The 17,778-nt window shown below is 37.6% G+C and overlaps 1 protein-coding gene across 2 annotated transcripts in view; it reads left to right on the top strand.

Moving 5' to 3' along the window:
* The window catches only part of SETD3 (SET domain containing 3, actin N3(tau)-histidine methyltransferase), a 66,899-nt gene that overhangs the window by 12,365 nt on the left and 36,756 nt on the right, over positions 1-17,778 (top strand). For both annotated transcript variants that reach the window (XM_073349613.2, XM_078853382.1), the window contains exons 2-6: positions 4,730-4,839; positions 7,160-7,252; positions 10,512-10,660; positions 11,988-12,060; positions 12,682-12,938. In XM_073349613.2, coding sequence (XP_073205714.1) covers positions 4,737-4,839; positions 7,160-7,252; positions 10,512-10,660; positions 11,988-12,060; positions 12,682-12,938 — 675 coding nt within the window. In that variant the 5' untranslated portion in view covers positions 4,730-4,736. The remainder of the gene's footprint in view (positions 1-4,729; positions 4,840-7,159; positions 7,253-10,511; positions 10,661-11,987; positions 12,061-12,681; positions 12,939-17,778) is intronic.

The following is a 17,778-nucleotide window of genomic DNA, read 5'->3' as shown; positions in this document are numbered from 1 at the left end:
ACAACCATAGGTTTATACTGTATGAGCAGGTTAAACTGTGATGAAAGTAATAAATATGATCTATTCATGCAAGGTGCACTTGTCTGTCGTTAACCTTGGTATCTTTTTGCATAAGTAATGATTAGTAACATGAGCCTCTATAATAACTTCTTTAAAAGTGACAGGGTGTGAACGTTTGGCTTCCAAGTAACATTACACATGGGTGGTTGCAAGTAAAAGTAGTGCTCGTTATAGACCCAAACTGATTTCTTAAAAATCAGAAATCTTTCCTCATCCCACCCATTTATTGACACTTGCCTGATTTTGTGTCCCTTATTAGTCACAAATATTTAAACATTTACTTTTTTCCCCACAGCCATAAGAGGTAATAAGTTTTTGAAAAAATTAAGTAAAAAATTTCTCATTAAAAGTGTTCAGAGCAATTAAACTCTACCATTAACCTACATAGGTATTGGAGACCCCTTTCAGTTGTTGTAGGAACCTTAATTCTGCCCTCTGTGACCTTACCTACTCTCCATCAGTATGTCCCAATGATTGAACACTGTACAACAGTTAGTCTGTCCTGACACATTGTCTTGAAATGTCCATATTTTAGAGCTTGACATGGAATCTTAGCACCATATTTCTATAGGTCTCTAATGCTATGACACAGAAAAGCTCTATAAAACTATATACTAGTGGACTCGCGGGTTGCTTACATATTCTGTTTTTAGGTGGTCATTTTAAAAAATTGAAATTGCTACAAACTAAGTGCCTTTTAGGGAAAAATGTTTGGTAGAAGTGTCTCATGTTCATTCTTTCAAAAGCTGTTAAAAATGAGGGGGGGAGCATTTAATAGCTCATTAAAGGAATATTCTTTGTGTGTGGCTAGGACAGAAATTCAGAGCCTGGTGCAACAAAACATCTCTTTGCCAGCAATGTTAGAGGAGGAAGATCAGTTAAACCCATCACTGCCATTGTCTGTGCATGCTTCTTTTTGCCAAGCTAGCTGATAGCCATATTTCCAAATATAGAGTATGCCATGTAACCAAGCTTATTTATCACTGTATTCTTTTCATTTTGCTGGACAGTTTCATTAGTTCTGTACAGAATTATCATTTGGATAGAAGGATGAAACATAGACCATAGCTATTGGTGGTCATTCAAATCTATAGGCCCTAATCCAAATTTTATTTTAGTCTGTTTCCATACAACTAGATACATTTTATGTTTGTCACATTTGTCATGTGTATTCTGCTAAGGAGCATGTCTTTTCACTGCCTTATTGGTGAACCAGGGTCTCTTTAATTTTTCTTTGAAAGAGTTTTGTGTTTTATTCATCTTCAGTACACATTATCTCTTGTAATTCAGATTTAATTTTAAATTAGAAATGTTCCATGGAAGGATCAGTTTTCTGAAGTTATGTGTTTCCAGGGTGTTAGGACAAATGCTATTAGATTTTTTTATCAAATCCTAAATCTCTTATCACCTGTGAAATCTGAATTTAACTCTCATTATAAAAGTAGTTCCACAAATCAGTTAGACTTATTCTCAACTTCGTAATAAAGGACTGTGTTGTCTCTTATATGGCTTTCTTCAGCATGATGCTATTGTTGCCCTCCCTCATTTCCTGGTAAACCATGTGACAGGGAGGGACTGTTGCTTAAATACACTGTTCTGTGGACATATGTAAGTGGATTGCAATTCTGTCTGCCCCTAGTCTTGGGCCTGTTTTATGGAGCAATATTTTGTTATCTAAATGAGATCTTTAGGAAGTTCTCTTCCTTGCAAATGCTAGCTATACTGGGATGGTTTTGGAGAAGACTTCTCCACACAAATATGTATGGTGGCAACTCAGTAGAAATTTTTATTTTTGCTGAGCAGCGCACGCGGTTTTGTTGTTTTTTTTATTAGATGTAACAATATTTAATAGATCTGAACAACTGATTCTGAGTTTCTTTTTGGGAGGGGTGGGAAGAGGGGTAGTAATGGCTTCCCAGTGAACTGAATAAAAATGTATAGTTGTAATCAAAATGGAGAGTTTCATAAAGGGAAATGTCTTCTTATCACAATATCTCAAGATACCACAGTCCACTGCTTGCTTTTCTGTTACGTGAAGTGGGCTTGCTAGTTTAATTCTGCAGGCAAGATTTTGTTTCCAGACACACATTCTGATGACAAGAAACAAGAGTCTGGACATGACAAATACATTTTCAAAGGAGAAAATGAAAATGTGGGTAGAATTTATATCGTGACCATATATTGGTCACGATCTGTTATAAAAAGTGTAACCACTTGTATGAAAACACATTTATCAGGATTATACAGTCAATCCAAAAACATTGTTCACAGAATTTGTTGGTTCTTGTAATAGGTTTGTGGTGTGGTGCCTCAGCACCACAGTCTGAGATGCGTGCTATGTTAGTCCTGACTTAGAACTTGTTTTCTTTTTTGTGGGTTCGGTTTCAGTTTGAATTTACAAAAACTTGCTTTAAAACAAAAATCTTTTCTCCTATGAAATTAATACTCTTGTTTTACTGTACCTTTTTAATTTACCTTTTTTTATCATCACACTGAAGAAGCTGGAGTCTATAATATACTCGGTAATGAATTATATTTTAGTAATGCTTTAAATGCAAATAGATTCTCATTACTGACCATGTTCCCTACTAATATAGCTTCACAGTATATTAATGTACTCTGAGAGGTTAAATTATCCTGTGAATAAGCTGTACGTGGTACCACTTTCTTGTCGTCTTGTGTGAAACAGCTGTGACTGGATACATATATATCTGATCCTTATAACATGCACATGATGTTCTCTACTCCACACTCAAAACAAAACCTGTAGCCAACTGTGTGTTCAAAGCTGCTTTTCCTCTAGTTACAACTTCATCACATCAAAAACCGTAAACTGCCTTGGAAGTTGCCCTTCTGGAATAAGTTTATCCATACACCTCTACCCCGATATAATGCTGTCCTCAGGAGCCAAAAAATCTTACCGCGTTATAGGTGAAATCGCGTTATATCGAACTTGCTTTGATCCACCAGAGCGCCCCGCCCCCACGGAGCGCTGCTTTACCGTGTTCTATCCGAATTCGTGTTATGTCGGGTCATGTTATATCGGGGTAGAGGTGTATTTAAAATTTGCAGACAGCTGTCTGTCTACAATAGCCCAGTTCCTCTCAAAAATCATCTTAAGAATTAGTAGACCAATGGCTCAGTTATTGTGGTTGTAAAAACATGTTTTTCTTAACTGATTGTATTAAGCCACAGATGGACAGCTCTAGCAAATGCACATGTAACCTATACCTGGGGTGCGGCTGCAGTCTTCTCTTTTTTCTCCTCTGGGGGTGTGGGCTCACCTATGGTGGCACCCGGTGCCTCCACCCAAAGAAACCCCTCCTGATGAGGAGGACACACAAGAATTGTCCCTGGGGAAAATATTCAGCACCCAGTCTCATATAGAGGAGTGTCTGTTAGAGCACGATAAAATAGCTGTTACAACTTCCAGAGTAATAAACAGTAACCAGGGCTTTATTAGTTTTGGGGAATTCTGGATAGGATACAATGGATAGAGGGATTAGAATAATAAAAGACAAAATAAACAATACATAAACTCTACCTCTTCCAACATTTACAGCCAATACATGCCATCCTGTTCTTTCCCAGCACCTGCCTAGGCAAATGATGAGTTTAGGCTCAGTCTTGCTAGCTGGTGCAGCACTGAAATCAGTGGTAGACTTAAAGCACAATATCAAAATAAATAAGGGTGTTTTTACAAAGTATCCACACCAAAGATGGTGGCTCTTTGATCTGGATTCCAATGTGCAGTTAGGCTGGCTCTTGGTGTAGCCTGACCTTGAGTTTCTCCTCAACCTCCTGGGGTTTTTAGTCTTTTCTGTGATGACATTGTTCAGTGTCCCAAAAGGACTCAGCCTTCCCTTGGGAAGGAATGTGGAGAGAGAAAGGTCATCCCTGGTTGTGTAGCTCTCGTTCCTGCTACACTCCAAACACAGCCAAATGAAAGTAAACTCAGCCCCTTGTATCTGAGTCCTGGCTCATGATTGGTCCCAGTAGTGTTCCTAGCCAGTTCTCCCTCTGCCCTGCACCCTGGGAAGCAGTCCTGAACCACTGTCATCATTAGTACTGTAGTTTGGGGTGAGTCCCCTAGAGGCTCAGTGTGGTATTTCAGGAGTACCTGCTCCAAAGGGATTACATACATAAATAATAATTTTATTTTTATCTTGAAGTAGAACTTTTAACTTGCTGTTCGTTTTGAATTACTCTTTACTTGGTTGGGCCAATCAAACAGGTATCAACTTAATTCAGAGTAAAATGTAAGTTGTCATGATAGTTGGTGTCCATAATATGACACTTGTTTTATCCTTATATTTGTTAAATACACATCATGAATGCTTTTTTCTTATGGACAATGTAGATACTTTTTAATATGCCAAACTGATATGGTATATTTTTCTATCCCTATATAAGGTATACTTCTGCCATAGTTATATGCAAAAACTTTAATGAACTTCCTTTCCAGACAGTGCCAAGCTGTCTGTCTTACTATTTGGAGGACCTGGAGGCAACATTTGGCACCTAGTTACCTGTGTGATGATAGATGACTATTAATGCTTTTTTTCTTTTTAAAGCATCTACCAGGAGAGGACCTTGTCTACTCCACATTTTAGTTAATATATTTTGCTGCTTAGTTATGAATTACAGTTTGTCTGTTTTTCCTTTCTAGTTGGAAGATGGGGAAGAAGAGCAGAGTGAAAACTCAGAAGTCAGGTACAGGAGCTACAGCAACAGTTTCTCCAAAAGAAATGTTGAACATAATTAGTGAATTATTACAGAGTAAGTTTGATTTTCTAAACATCTTTGTAGAAAGCAGGAGAGGGGAAAGAATGGGTAAAAAAAGACCTATTTCCCCTTCCCCTAATAGGCAGTTAATTGTATTAGTTAAGTTTCCTGGAGGTGTCGCCTTGAGATTTCAATCTCTTATCTACAGCTATATCCCAATTTCAGTTTTACTTTGTGTGTATATATAATATTTTGTGCAGTTTGAAGTTTTACTAATGTGCCTGCACATTTAAAAAGTATCAGACCGAAAACCCTACTTAAGCTTACTTGGCCAAAGCATCTTTGTTTAAAATATCTTACTGAATTGTAAACACAGAGGATTATACTGTTCTGATTAACAAATGGAAAATATTTTGAATTAAAGTATAACTTGTGGTATCAGAGCACTATGGTCACCTGGTAGAGAAACAATGCAACTTGAAATAATTGCATTCTTCATGAACCTTCTCCATTATTCAGCTGTGGTCCTTGGAGCTACAAATAGCCCTAAGCTCTTATAGAAGGATTTTGAGCTCACCAAATGACATCCATTGGATAGGCTTTGTTTACACTTAAGTATTCCTGGGGGAATTCTGCACCACTGTGCAAATGTAGAATTTTGCAGAAATTAACGGGCATGCAGAATTCCCTTTCCTCCGCAGAAATGGGCTGCAGTGCTGCTAGCCACTACTAGGAGCCGATGGACCCAGCAGAGCCCAGCTTAAACATAGAAGACACTGCTGGGGGGGTGGGGAGGGAGCTAGAGGGTTCCTGGTAACTGCAGTTCCCAGCATGTCCTGAGGGAAGGAGAGGGCAGCACTCAGGAAACTCCATGTGAGCTTGGGACTGAGCATCAGGCTGTTTCTCCCTTTGGATTGTGGGGGGAGGGGTTGGGGAGGGACCACAGTTGGGCTCTGCGGGAGAGACTGTCTGGACTCTGGGGGTGAAGGGGTTCTGGTATTTGGGCAAAGGGGGACCCTGTGGCTGGGCTCGGGGTGGGGAGCTAGGGAGCAGTGATACAACTGGGTTGTCATAGGGGTTTCTTTAACTCTGTACTCTGTATTCGGGGAATTTGTGTGTCTGTATTGTTACAGACATACTTGGTGACAGGTATTTTGAAATAAATTACCAAAATTATTGAAACTGGTGTGATTATGTAGTGTTATTTTGACAAATAAAATTTGCAGAATTTTGCAGAATCTTAAAATATTATGCACAGGATTTTTAATTTTTTGGTGCAGAATGCCCCCAGGAGTAACTAAGAGAGTCAGTTTCACTTTTGCTACTGATGGTATATAGGCTAGTGTAGAAAGAGCTCAGTGTGTTTATCATGGTTATGAAAGACCGCTGGTTTTCATGACATGGCAGTACATCATCTGATCCCTGTCCACAGTAGCTCTCATTGGTAGTGACACTGCAGCTGTGCCATTGTTGAAAAACAGGTCCTGATTTTCCTATTGTTAAATGCACTCAAGTGCTATACCAAGAAAATTAGGATTTGGAGCCACCATTATTCAGAGTGGTAAAACAATGAAGTGGTTATACCACTTGAGTCCTACGGTATAGCTTGCTTTTGCACTTTCTACTCTACACATTCATTCCTATCACAGATGACTTGTATATCCTGATTTTCGAAGCAGAAATAAGGCCCTGATGCCTTTTTTTTTTTTGGCTATGCTTTGATATTTTGTTCAATCCCGAACGTCTAGAGTTCTAATCAAGTTGCAAAAGGTGGTTTTTGCTTGGATAAATTTAAGTGTGCATTTCAGTCGCATCCAAAATTGGGAAAATGGCACAATGTAGTGTTGCTGGGATGGTGGTGGTTGTAGTCCAAAGCAAGAAAATTATTGTTAAATCTCTGTTTCCGCCCCAACTCACATAGTATTTCACAGCATTATATTAACATAAAAAGAACAATAGTAATAGTAAGCTTTATCTTTCACCTGACCCAAGTATTGTTGCTGTTACCTATTTTTGTTACAAGGATCCAGAAGAAACATTCTGGTGATGGTTCTGTCTCTTTAGTTTTTCTTTTTCTTTGTAATTTTTTTTAGCTATCGGATCTTTTTTCTTTCTCAGAGAATAGACAAATGGATCAAAGTGACATATTTTGAGGCAAGTGATATGAGAAATTGAAAGCTCTACTACATGCATTTCAAAGAATAGGAAATTTATAGTGTTTATACAATACATGTTTTGTCCAATAATGTATCTAGTGAAGGACATTTGGTAGTAAGGTCCAGTTAAAGTTAGCATAAAAGCAAGGCCTTTCTCAAGATGATAAAAGAACTAAATTGTATTAAAATATTCTTATTTTGATATTTTTGGCTTCCAGAATGCAGCAGCCCAACCCCTGGTCCTGGAAAGGAATGGGAAGAATATGTGCAGATTCGAGGTCTTGTTGAGAAAATCCGCAAAAAACAAAAAGGTAATAGAAAAACAGCAAAATTTAGAGCAACTTGTGTATCTGGAATAGCATGTCAGTGAGATCTATACCAAACAACTATGCAGGTGCATGGAAAATCATTCAAATACAGGAGATATTGCTAGTGAAAAGTAACATATTAACAAACTTCATAAAGACAGGAAGTTGAAGTCAAAATGACCTCTGTAAGTAAGTCTTTTTTGTTTCTTGCTTAGGCACTTAAGTGCTAGTAGGGTGTTTTGTTTAACTTAAGTGTCTCTTTGGATTAAAGCAAGAGTTCAGACATTGCTGGAAAGGAAGGAATTTTTTTTTTAAAGAAATAATTCCCTGGACAACATGCTAATGGCAGAATAAGTGTCTTTGTATGACAACAGAAATAATGTCAGTGTGTGACTGGAATTCTATGCCAAAATGACATGTAACTATTTATTGTGTGGGATATTGTAGTAGCTGTTCTCATCTGACATAATCACATAGCTAAAACTATGGTTTTAGCTCCCCCTGAGAGAACGTTTGAACTGTAGGGTAGACAAGATTTGGGTGGGCTATTAATTTGCCTCAGCAAGTTTGGCTTTTCCCATTTAATATATGGTCTAGAATGAATTTTCTCTTGATATAATCATCATCTGACCCCGAGCCATGGGAAATAGTTTTATGCACTGACCCGTAAATAGCTTTTTTCACTTGCTGATGCATCTTTTTAAACTTAATATCTGAGATTTATGTATGAACACTGTCTAAAAATAGCCTTATTATGAAGTTAATTCTTACATTAATAAAATGTCTACAAAAGGGACAAACAAAATTTGTCATAAGCAAAAAAAGCATATTTGTGATTAATAAATTAATAAATAAAAATACTTTCATCTAAGAATGCAATAGCAAGTTAGAGGTATTATCCCTATTTTATAGACAGGCAAGCTTTGGCACCAAAGGGTTGTGGTTTGCCTAATATCTCAGTGAGACAGTGGTCAGTTTGGGAATAGAGCTCAGCTAGGACGTGTGATTCCCAACCCCATTGTCTGACATCTAGATCACGGTAGCTCTGCAAAAATTAAAAAATTTTGAGTTGATCATTCTAAATGCGTTGTACCATATTCTAATTTGGAATGTGTTACCAGACATGACAGAGATTGCATTTAGCAGTAATTTTTCATAAATTGTATTTTAACTTTGGGCAAAAAAACCCCCAAAACAGCCCACCCCAAAATCATTTAATGCAACATTAAAGTCAAGAAATGCAGAAGGTAAGGTTCCTACAGCAATAGTCACTTGATCATCAACCTATTTTCTGTTGTGTGTTTGTTTAAAAAAAAAAAAAAAAAAAAATCTAATGGAAAAAAAAAGTCCTTAAAAATCAGTTTTAATTTAATTTGGGACTACAAACCATATTATGCACTAACTGTAGGAACCTTTCATGACATTACTACTGGGTAGAGTTTAAATTGCTTGAATGCATTAACTTTGCATTTCCATACCTTAACAAGTTTGGATGTGTTTGCAGGTTAACCTTTACTCTGAATTTTCTGGTGATTGTTTTCAGATAACTGAAACATTCTTCTAATGTGTTTTACTGTAATCAACTGATCTGTACTCAACTTTAATTCTATATTAATTTAGTTTTTATCTGGGAATATACTATTAAAATGTTTTATTTAGTTTTGGTATAAATAACCCCCTTTTTTTATGGTGTTCATCGCTGTACCTTTTAGTAGGTATTTTACTTGTAAATCATTTTACAAGAACTACAAGAATAGATACTGACTAATGCATAAAAACCTCACATTGTTAAAAGTAGCTTAGGCCTTTGATATTCCCGTTGTCAGGAGGTGATGTTTAAAGATTAAACTGATGCTGTTTGAGTGACTTGATCATGTATTTGGATCGGGATGAACTTCTATTATGTTTCTTCCCTCTCTGACGTTGTTTTCTGGTGTTATGTCCCATTGTCTAGTATTATGTAATAGATACCCTGCCTTATATCCTACCACAATGCATATATACAATAGCAGAGTTAAAGCTAGTCAATGAGTTTCTTGACTCAGAGTTTGAATATTTTACATTGTGTACTTTTTCATTGAAAAATACAGAACCTTTTAACCATAATACTATTGCCCAAATGTATCATATACATGTAATATTATGGATAAATATTACATATATATATTTGGAAACATCACCACCGAAATGCTGCAGCGAGGTGTCCTGTGGGTGCACAAAAATGCCCTGGCGGGCGCCATGGCACCCACAGGCACCGCATTGGGAACCGCTGTTCTGGAGTCCTTCTTTTCTTTACAAATGCATTTACCATCAACACTTATCCAGACTCTGTCTGGATGCAGATGGCTCAGTCATCTTACATAGGGACGTCCAGTACAATTATTCTTTTAGGAATAAAGGAGTGTAATTGTCAGATGCAGGGGATGACGTTGGCTTTGGGATCTTAGGGATTGGATCAGGCAGGAAATAGATACCAGATGGAGGCAAGAGGTGTGACCAAGTTAATTGCTGGCATCCCCAATAGCCAATGTCTAGTGCATATGAAGGCTAAAATGGCTAGTTCCCAGAGGTAAGTGAGACCTAGGGTTTTGCTGGTGTACCCTGTAGCAGAAGGTGAGTCGTGAAGTCTTCACAAACAGAGGATCCCCTTTGGTATCCTCTTACCCACTGGGAGAGGGGGTGAGGATTAAGAAGAGAGCTGAATCCTAAGGCTTGCCTGAGGAGGATCTATCCCAAGTTAGTGGTTATATGTTGCGGAACCCTGTAACTCTGCACTGGACCCAAATAAATGCCTGGTATTAAGCAATGACTGGGAGGTGGATGAGCGGGCACACTGCATCCCTATCCAATGTAAAGTTGCAACCTTCCACTTAAATCTATCCCTGGGGTCTGTCTACATTCACTTGTATGTCCTGATCAATGCAGTTATCATCAACACTTAGCTTTGGAATGTCTTTACTTTCAGCTCATTTAAATGAAAAAAGGGAAAGAAAATTTTCAGACATTTTCTTTCACAGACTAGTTTGATTTGCCATTTCTAAGGTGACTGGTAAGCAAATGTGGCAATGTTTAGGTTGACTAAAATTGGATATGACTGTAGAACATTACTGAGTTACTTTTAACAAAGACCAGTTCTGATCCAACCTCTTCAAAGGATAGCTGGGGGATAGTTAGGAGTTTTTCCTTTACATGTGGTTTATATTGACCCTCTGTGGCCTGTTAGATCCTCTCATTTCTGTGTTTTTATAAATTGTGCATATAGGTTTGTCTGTTACCTTTGATGGAAAAAGAGAAGACTATTTTCCTGAACTAATGAAATGGGCCACTGAAAATGGAGCATCCACAGACGGTTTCGAATTAGCAAATTTTGAAGAAGAGGGCTTTGGTTTGAAAGCAACAAGGGAGATAAAGGTGAACGTATGAACATTTGAACAGATTAGAAAATCATGTCTGTAAATGTATTGGAAATGTGACAGCAGGACATTGAAACCATTCTTTTCTCTCTCTCTCCCTCCCTCCAATGTAAAGTTCACTTCACTGGAACTACTGTTATAAAAATATTGTAAACTATATATACGAGAGATAAAATTTACAATAGAAATTTAGTATTGTTCTTTAACATTGGGCAGTTGTTTGATGGGTTGTGTAAAAGTGCTAATTATGAATCCTTAGTTGGGTTATTTATTCTGCCCAGACAATTTAGCTCACCATTCCTTGTGTCTTTATGCTTCGTTCTACATATTCCCTTCTGCTACTCCCTGTCTACCCCCAGGGTACAAGGCTTTCACTTTTTTTCAAATTCCTTCCTAAAATACACTTTTTTTTTCTCATTGCATTAGTTTGCCAAACCAAAGTGGTGCTGTAATATTTATTTGAAGCTGAATTTAAATAAACACTGATTTGTTTTAAATCCATCTTTTGGTCACCTTATACAGAATGTATCAATTGTACTTTTCTCATTCTTATTTTGTAAGCCCATTGGGGTAAAGGTTCTCTCTCCTGTATGTTTCCCAGCTGTAAAATTGGGATGATAATGCTCTATTATCTTGCAGTGGAGACAATTGTTAATGTGCGTGAGACACTCAGATACTATGCTGAAAAATGCCATAGCAAAGATGCCAAGGAAATTAATATTTCCATATTCATTACAGGATTTAGATGGTGTGTAGTTAATAAAGTAAGGGCTACTAATTGAATGATGAGGATAAAATATTGAACAGCTTCCTCCACCCCATACACTAAGAGAGATAAGGGTCCTGTGATCACATTCTATTTTTCACGTAATTAGAGACTGCATCATAGCACATACGCATGAGGGGGAAGAATTAAGGTGGCGCAGTCATCTTAACTTTGCATACTTCCTAAGTATTGAGTGCTTGACTTTGTAACCTAGATAAATTCATTTTAACATAATATTGTTAAAGTAATATTTATACATGATGTTTTAAATCAAGTAGTGGCTCGACCTATGTTCTTTAAGTCATAATGTAATATAAAGTAAGAAGTTCTCATAGCATTTCAGTTTACTTGGCAGTGATGGGTGAGGAGTCTTGATTCAAAATAAATTTAGGATTTAAAAAATGACATGAAAACCTTTAATTTTCTTAATTTATTTACATGTATATTTGAGATATTTTAGAGAAACAGGTTTTTTGTTATTTCATGTGAAACAGTAACTACATTTCTGAACTTTCTTGGGTTTTTTTGTTTTTTTGTCCCGTCCCCCCATCCCCCGTAGGCAGAAGAGTTGTTTCTTTGGGTTCCTAGAAAGTTGCTGATGACAGTTGAATCAGCTAAAAATTCAGTGTTAGGTAAGAGCAGTTTTTGAATTTCCTTATTGATGTGTATAATGGGAAGAGTTTCTTTGATACAGCATTACAAATTGACATGGGAATGGAATAGCAGTCTAAACATCAGGTTTTCGGTATCTAGAGTCTTGAAGTATCAGTGACCTGAATTTAATTTCCCTTTTCCATTCCTCCCTCTGCCGCCCTCTCCTCTTTCCCATCTCCTTCCCTGCCCCATGCACCAGGTATCTGCCTGGCTGTGATTCTCACCTGAGAGGGTGGATGCATTTTAGTGGTGATGGAATTCCTGATGTGTTTTGGTAGTTTCTAATGCATGTGGAGATGGTATGTGCTATAAATGTAAATAGTGAGCTGCTTATGTTTTGATACCTTACTTTGGATTAATCTTTTTTTTAACCATACAAAAATGTATCCGAATGTCTTAAAGATACCACGTAGCTGTATGACAGGCACTCAAGATAACCATCTCCTATCTCAGGCAGTGCTGTACACTGGTGACCCCAGACACTTTTATTTGGTACAATACTCATGCACAATTTTTAATTATTAATTTAAAATACATTTAGTATAACTATTTTCCAGGCAATTAGTTCAGCCATTTACTAATCTTTATGGTTAATTCAGGGTCCTTGTATTCTCAAGACCGAATTCTCCAGGCCATGGGCAATATCACATTGGCATTCCATCTTCTTTGTGAACGAGCCAATCCTAACTCTTTCTGGCTGCCATACATCCAAACTCTCCCCAGTGAATATGATACCCCTCTATATTTTGAAGAAGATGAAGTGCAGTATCTTCAGTCAACTCAGGCCATACATGATGTCTTCAGCCAATATAAAAATACAGCTAGACAGTATGCCTATTTCTACAAAGTCATTCAGGTAAGCAGCTTAAATTTAATGTATGGAATATATTGCACTTACGGGGTTTTGAGAGGAAAAGGGGTAAAATAATGACATTAAATGATAAAGCAATTTTTTATTGCTGTTAGAAAAACTGAAAATATGAGTCATTAACATACAACTTCTCACTTATGTTTGTCTATTGCTGAGATGTCATATTTTAACAGGTTTGTTAAAATGTAACAGAATTTACAGGGAACAAACAATCATTTTAATTAAAGTAGGAGAAACTTAATTCTACAAGTCTTTCATTTATATCATATATGCACTGCTCCGTAATAGGTTTTCTTTAGAGTAATATAGCTTATTTGATTTTTTTTTAAATACAACTGTGCCCATCTAGTAGCAAAATGGAAATGTGGAGATATTATACAAAAGTTTTTCTATACATTTCTCATCAAATTTCTGAAGTAATCCTTTAATTTAATTTGTCACAAAGTAGCAAATTATTGCTTTGCCATATAGGTATAATCAATATTGTGAGTGTATTGGGCTGTCATTGCCAAGGAAGCACTTGATATCCAGTCATCAAAGCTGCTTATGGCATTATCTGTGTATAAGGAGCACATGACAGTCCGGGATTTCCAACAGGAGATTGTAGACTAGAGGGCATCTGTTTGGAAGTAGGAGTAGGTTGAAAGATATTGTTAAAACTAAGGAATAGCTTGGTCTTTCAAACAGTTTCTATTAACTACTTTCAGTTAACGAAGGTTAAAAAGTTCTGCTCATGAAGTTCTGCTCTGTTCAAAGAGGTTAGATAGGTTTACTCCCATCAGAATGTCAACTTGCCAACTGCTGTTAGTGCTTAATGCACTTAGAGACAATTTTTGAAAACGCAGTGCTTTGACAGATAGTGTATGGTCATCAAAGGAAATGATACTCCTTTGGAGCTGAGTAGCATCATGGGAGCAGTGCTCTAGCAGAGAATGGTGGGCTCTTGCCTCCTGCCCTTGATTTGGGACAAAATTCACAGAAGGGTACTGAAGTCAGCTCCGTGCACTGCGAAACCTCCCACTTCACTACTCATAGCTGGCAATCCACAGCTGCACTGCCAGCGATGCACTTCTGTCAGGGGGATGGCAGGAGTGTTATGAAGGGAGCATATAATGCCACATTAGTCATGCTGAGTAGTATCTTATCTTGCTCGAGTAGTTCTAATGATTTTAAAAGGAATTACTAGCACAGTATGAATATGATTAGCGCTTGGTGGAGTGTAGAGTACAGGCACTACGCATGTATCTATACGCTGCATTGAAAGGTTCTGGCAGTGATGAGGCAGTGAGGAAAAGCTCATATATCCGGGAGTTGCCAAAGCTTTTCCCTGCTGCCTCCCCACTGCTGGAGCCTTTACTGTGGTGGAGAAAGCAGGACACTACACTGCAAAAAATAGCAGTGTAGAAATGAGAGGCACTGTTTGAGCATATAGAGAACTGTGTAGGGTATATACCCGGGGGTTCCGGCATGTAGAGCACTCTACTCACTTAAGCCACATCTCATGGTCTACACTGCTATTTTTACGTGTAATAGCTGGCATGTGCTGTCTGTACTCTACATGTCGCATTAAGTGCAGGCATAGCCTCATTCCCTGATCCTGCAAATACATGTGTGCGTGTGAATTTACTGCCATTACTTAGTCGCACTGATTTCATTGGATTTACTTTTGGGTTTACTCCACAGTAGTAAAGTTAGGCATGTGCATAAGAGTTTGCCGTAATCAGGGTCTTAGTTATTAAAATTAACCTAAGGCCAGTGCAAAAGCCTGGTTTGCTGAGAAAAGTGACTAAACATAATGGACTTGTCTGCACATAGTAAGTTGCAGAATACAATGTTATAATGTAAAGTATAAATAGAACAGTGGGGAGTGTGTGTCTGTTTAAGTTGCAAGTGATTGCTTAAATGTTTTGGCAAGGAAAAGAACATCTAAAGAATTTTTTATAACATTTGAGAGAGATCTCTTCTGTAGCTGTTTTGATAAACGTTAACTGAATTATATGATTAGCTTTGTGTTTCTTGTGATCTAAGTCAACTTGTGTAAAGGGGAGAGGATGTGGAAACTAGTTCAAGTCATTTGAACTTTAGATTAATGTGAATGTCCAGAATTGGCTCTCTAGTTCTGGTAGTCCTTGCTGCACCACATTATGTCCCCAGGTACCTGGAACCTTGCTTCTCATTGATGAGCATTATGATTGCATGGCACCCAAACTGGAATGTTCTATCTGTTCAAGTGTGACCATTACAGAATGTCTAACTCAGTTCAATTTTTATCTCTACCCCCCAACCCCCAAAAAAGAGAATCTAGCTGAGATCTTTTATGTGGAACTTCATCTTGCAACAAATTTGTGTTACAAAAAATAAAAATCCCTGACTTCTAACAGTGATGCGCGCACACAGCAGCCATGTGTCCGATCAAAAACGAGACAAGCCGCGAACAGTCTCAATTTAGACTTAGCTATTGTTTTGATCCAGTATGTATTGAATTTTAAGATTTTATATTTCTTCAGTATTTAAAAATTACCATGAAAATAGTTTTGTAATTAATAAACTGGTTTGTGTTAGGCATTTGCAAACCATGTTGTAAATTGTGCTAGGATAGAAAAATGCCAGAAAAATTCTTTGGGAGAAGAAACTGGTGTGGCTTTCCAGGCAGAATATCTACAATAAATCAATAATTGGTTTTAGAACAGCATTAATCGGGAAATCTCCTGTGGATGATCACACAGACTTCAGTATTCTATGTAGTAATATATTTGTATTTATATAAAGATTGGTGCGGTACTACTTTGATTCAGAAGTGTGGATTTACCTAATAATTCCAACTGTAATACCTTGTGGTGGTAATCAGCCTGATTCTGCTTGGTTTGGGATATGTTAATATTTTAGATGGACTCCATGGAAGTTGTTTACGTGATTCAGTAGATGGCACCCTTCCCTCTGAGTCCACGTTAAATCAATACTCCTCCAACAGGATGTTTACTAGTGGAAGTGGTGGTTTTTTGAATTAGTTGTTAAAACCAAGGTCCTGGGCACTTGCGAACATTAAAGATCCCCATGGCCCTTTTGGCAGACATACAGATGTCCTGGCCAGATTCCCTATACCTGAAACTCCTCTGTGGCATGCTTTTCTTCCTGCTTTAATAATTCAGCTGCATTATACAAAACTTTAAGCAGCTGCTGTTTCACCATAAAGTAGACTGCATTTCAGTGGTAGGTGAAGTGATCCCTTTATGCATATATAATTTATATATTAGTTTGTAGCACTTTGGTTTCCTTTGGAAAGAAAAGTGATATATAAATATATGGGTCCAGATTCACTGGTATGTTCCAGTTGCTTTGTGCCACTCAACAACACCAGGCAGCCATAAACCCATTCTAACTGGCCAGTTAAGCTGGATTTACAGGTGTTTTGCATCAGTGGGGTAGTACACAACAACCATATCACAATAGTGGATCTGGCCAAGTGTATTTATTAACTTGCATTCAGCAATAATGCACGAGTGAGATTTTCAACTTGTTTGGCACCAAGGGTTCCAAGAGATTCTCTTTATCAGTGTCTTGGATGAAGACTTATGAGTAACTGGTATGGATTTTGCTCTTTGAAAAGAGCTCTAGGTTAACTCTAGTCTTCAGTATATGTTAGAGCTGTCAAGTGATTAAAAAAATTAATCGTGATTAATCGCACTGTTAAACAATAATAGAATACCATTTATTTAAATACTTTTTGGTGTTTTCTACATTTTCAAATATATTGATTTCAGTTGCAACACAGAATACAAAGTGTACAATGCTCACTTTATATTTATTTTTGATTACAAGTACTTGCACTGTAAAAAACCAAAAAATCATATTTTTCAGTTCACTTAATAAAAGTAGTATAGTGCAATCTGTTTATCATGAAAGTTAAACTTACAAATGTAGAATTATGTACAAAAAAACCTGCATTCAAAAATAAAACAATGTAAAGCTTTAGAGCCTGCAAGTCCACTCAGTCCTACTTCTTGTTCAGCCAGTTGCTCAGACAAACTAGTGTTTACACATTTGCAGGAGGCAATGCTGCCCGCTTCTTGTTTACAATGTCACCTGAAAATGAGAACAGGCGTTCTCATGCCACTGTCGTAGCCGGCATCACAAGATATTTATGTGCCAGATGCGCTAACTATTCAGATGTCCCTTCATGCTTCAACCACCATCCCAAAGGACATGCGTCCAGGCTGATGACGGGTTCTGCTTGATAACAATCCAAAGCAGTACGTGTTCATTTTCATTATCTGACTCAGATGCCACCAGCCGAAGATTGATTTTCTTTTTTGGTGGTTCGGGTTCTGTAGTTTCCTCATCGGAGTGTTGCTCTTCTAAGACTTTTGAAAGCATGCTCCACACCTCATCCCTCTCAGATTTTGGAAGGCACTTCAGATTCTTAAACCATGGGTCAAGTGCTGTAGCTGTCTTTCGAAATCTCACATTGGTATCTTCTTTGCATTTTGTCAAATCTGCAGTGAAAGTGTTCTTAAAATGAACAATGTGCTGGCTAATCATCTAAGACTGCTATAACATGAAATATATGCCAGAATGCGGGTAAAACAGAGCAGGGGACATACAATTCTCCTCCAAGGAGTTCAGTCACAGATTTAATTAATGCATTATTTTTTTTAACGAGCGTCATCAATGTGTCCTCTGGAATGGTGGCCGAAACATGAAGGGGCATGTGAATGTTTAGCATATCTGGCACATAAATACCTTGCAATGCTGGCTACAAACATGCCATGCAAATATCTGTTCTCACTTTCTGGTGACATTGTAAATAAGAAGAGTGCAGCATTAT

The sequence above is a fragment of the Lepidochelys kempii genome, chromosome 6 (genome assembly GCF_965140285.1).
Source record: "Lepidochelys kempii isolate rLepKem1 chromosome 6, rLepKem1.hap1, whole genome shotgun sequence".
Taxonomy (NCBI): Eukaryota; Metazoa; Chordata; order Testudines; family Cheloniidae; genus Lepidochelys; species Lepidochelys kempii.
The sequence above is the reverse complement of the archived record's forward strand: the minus strand, read 5'-3'. Positions and strand labels throughout refer to the sequence as shown.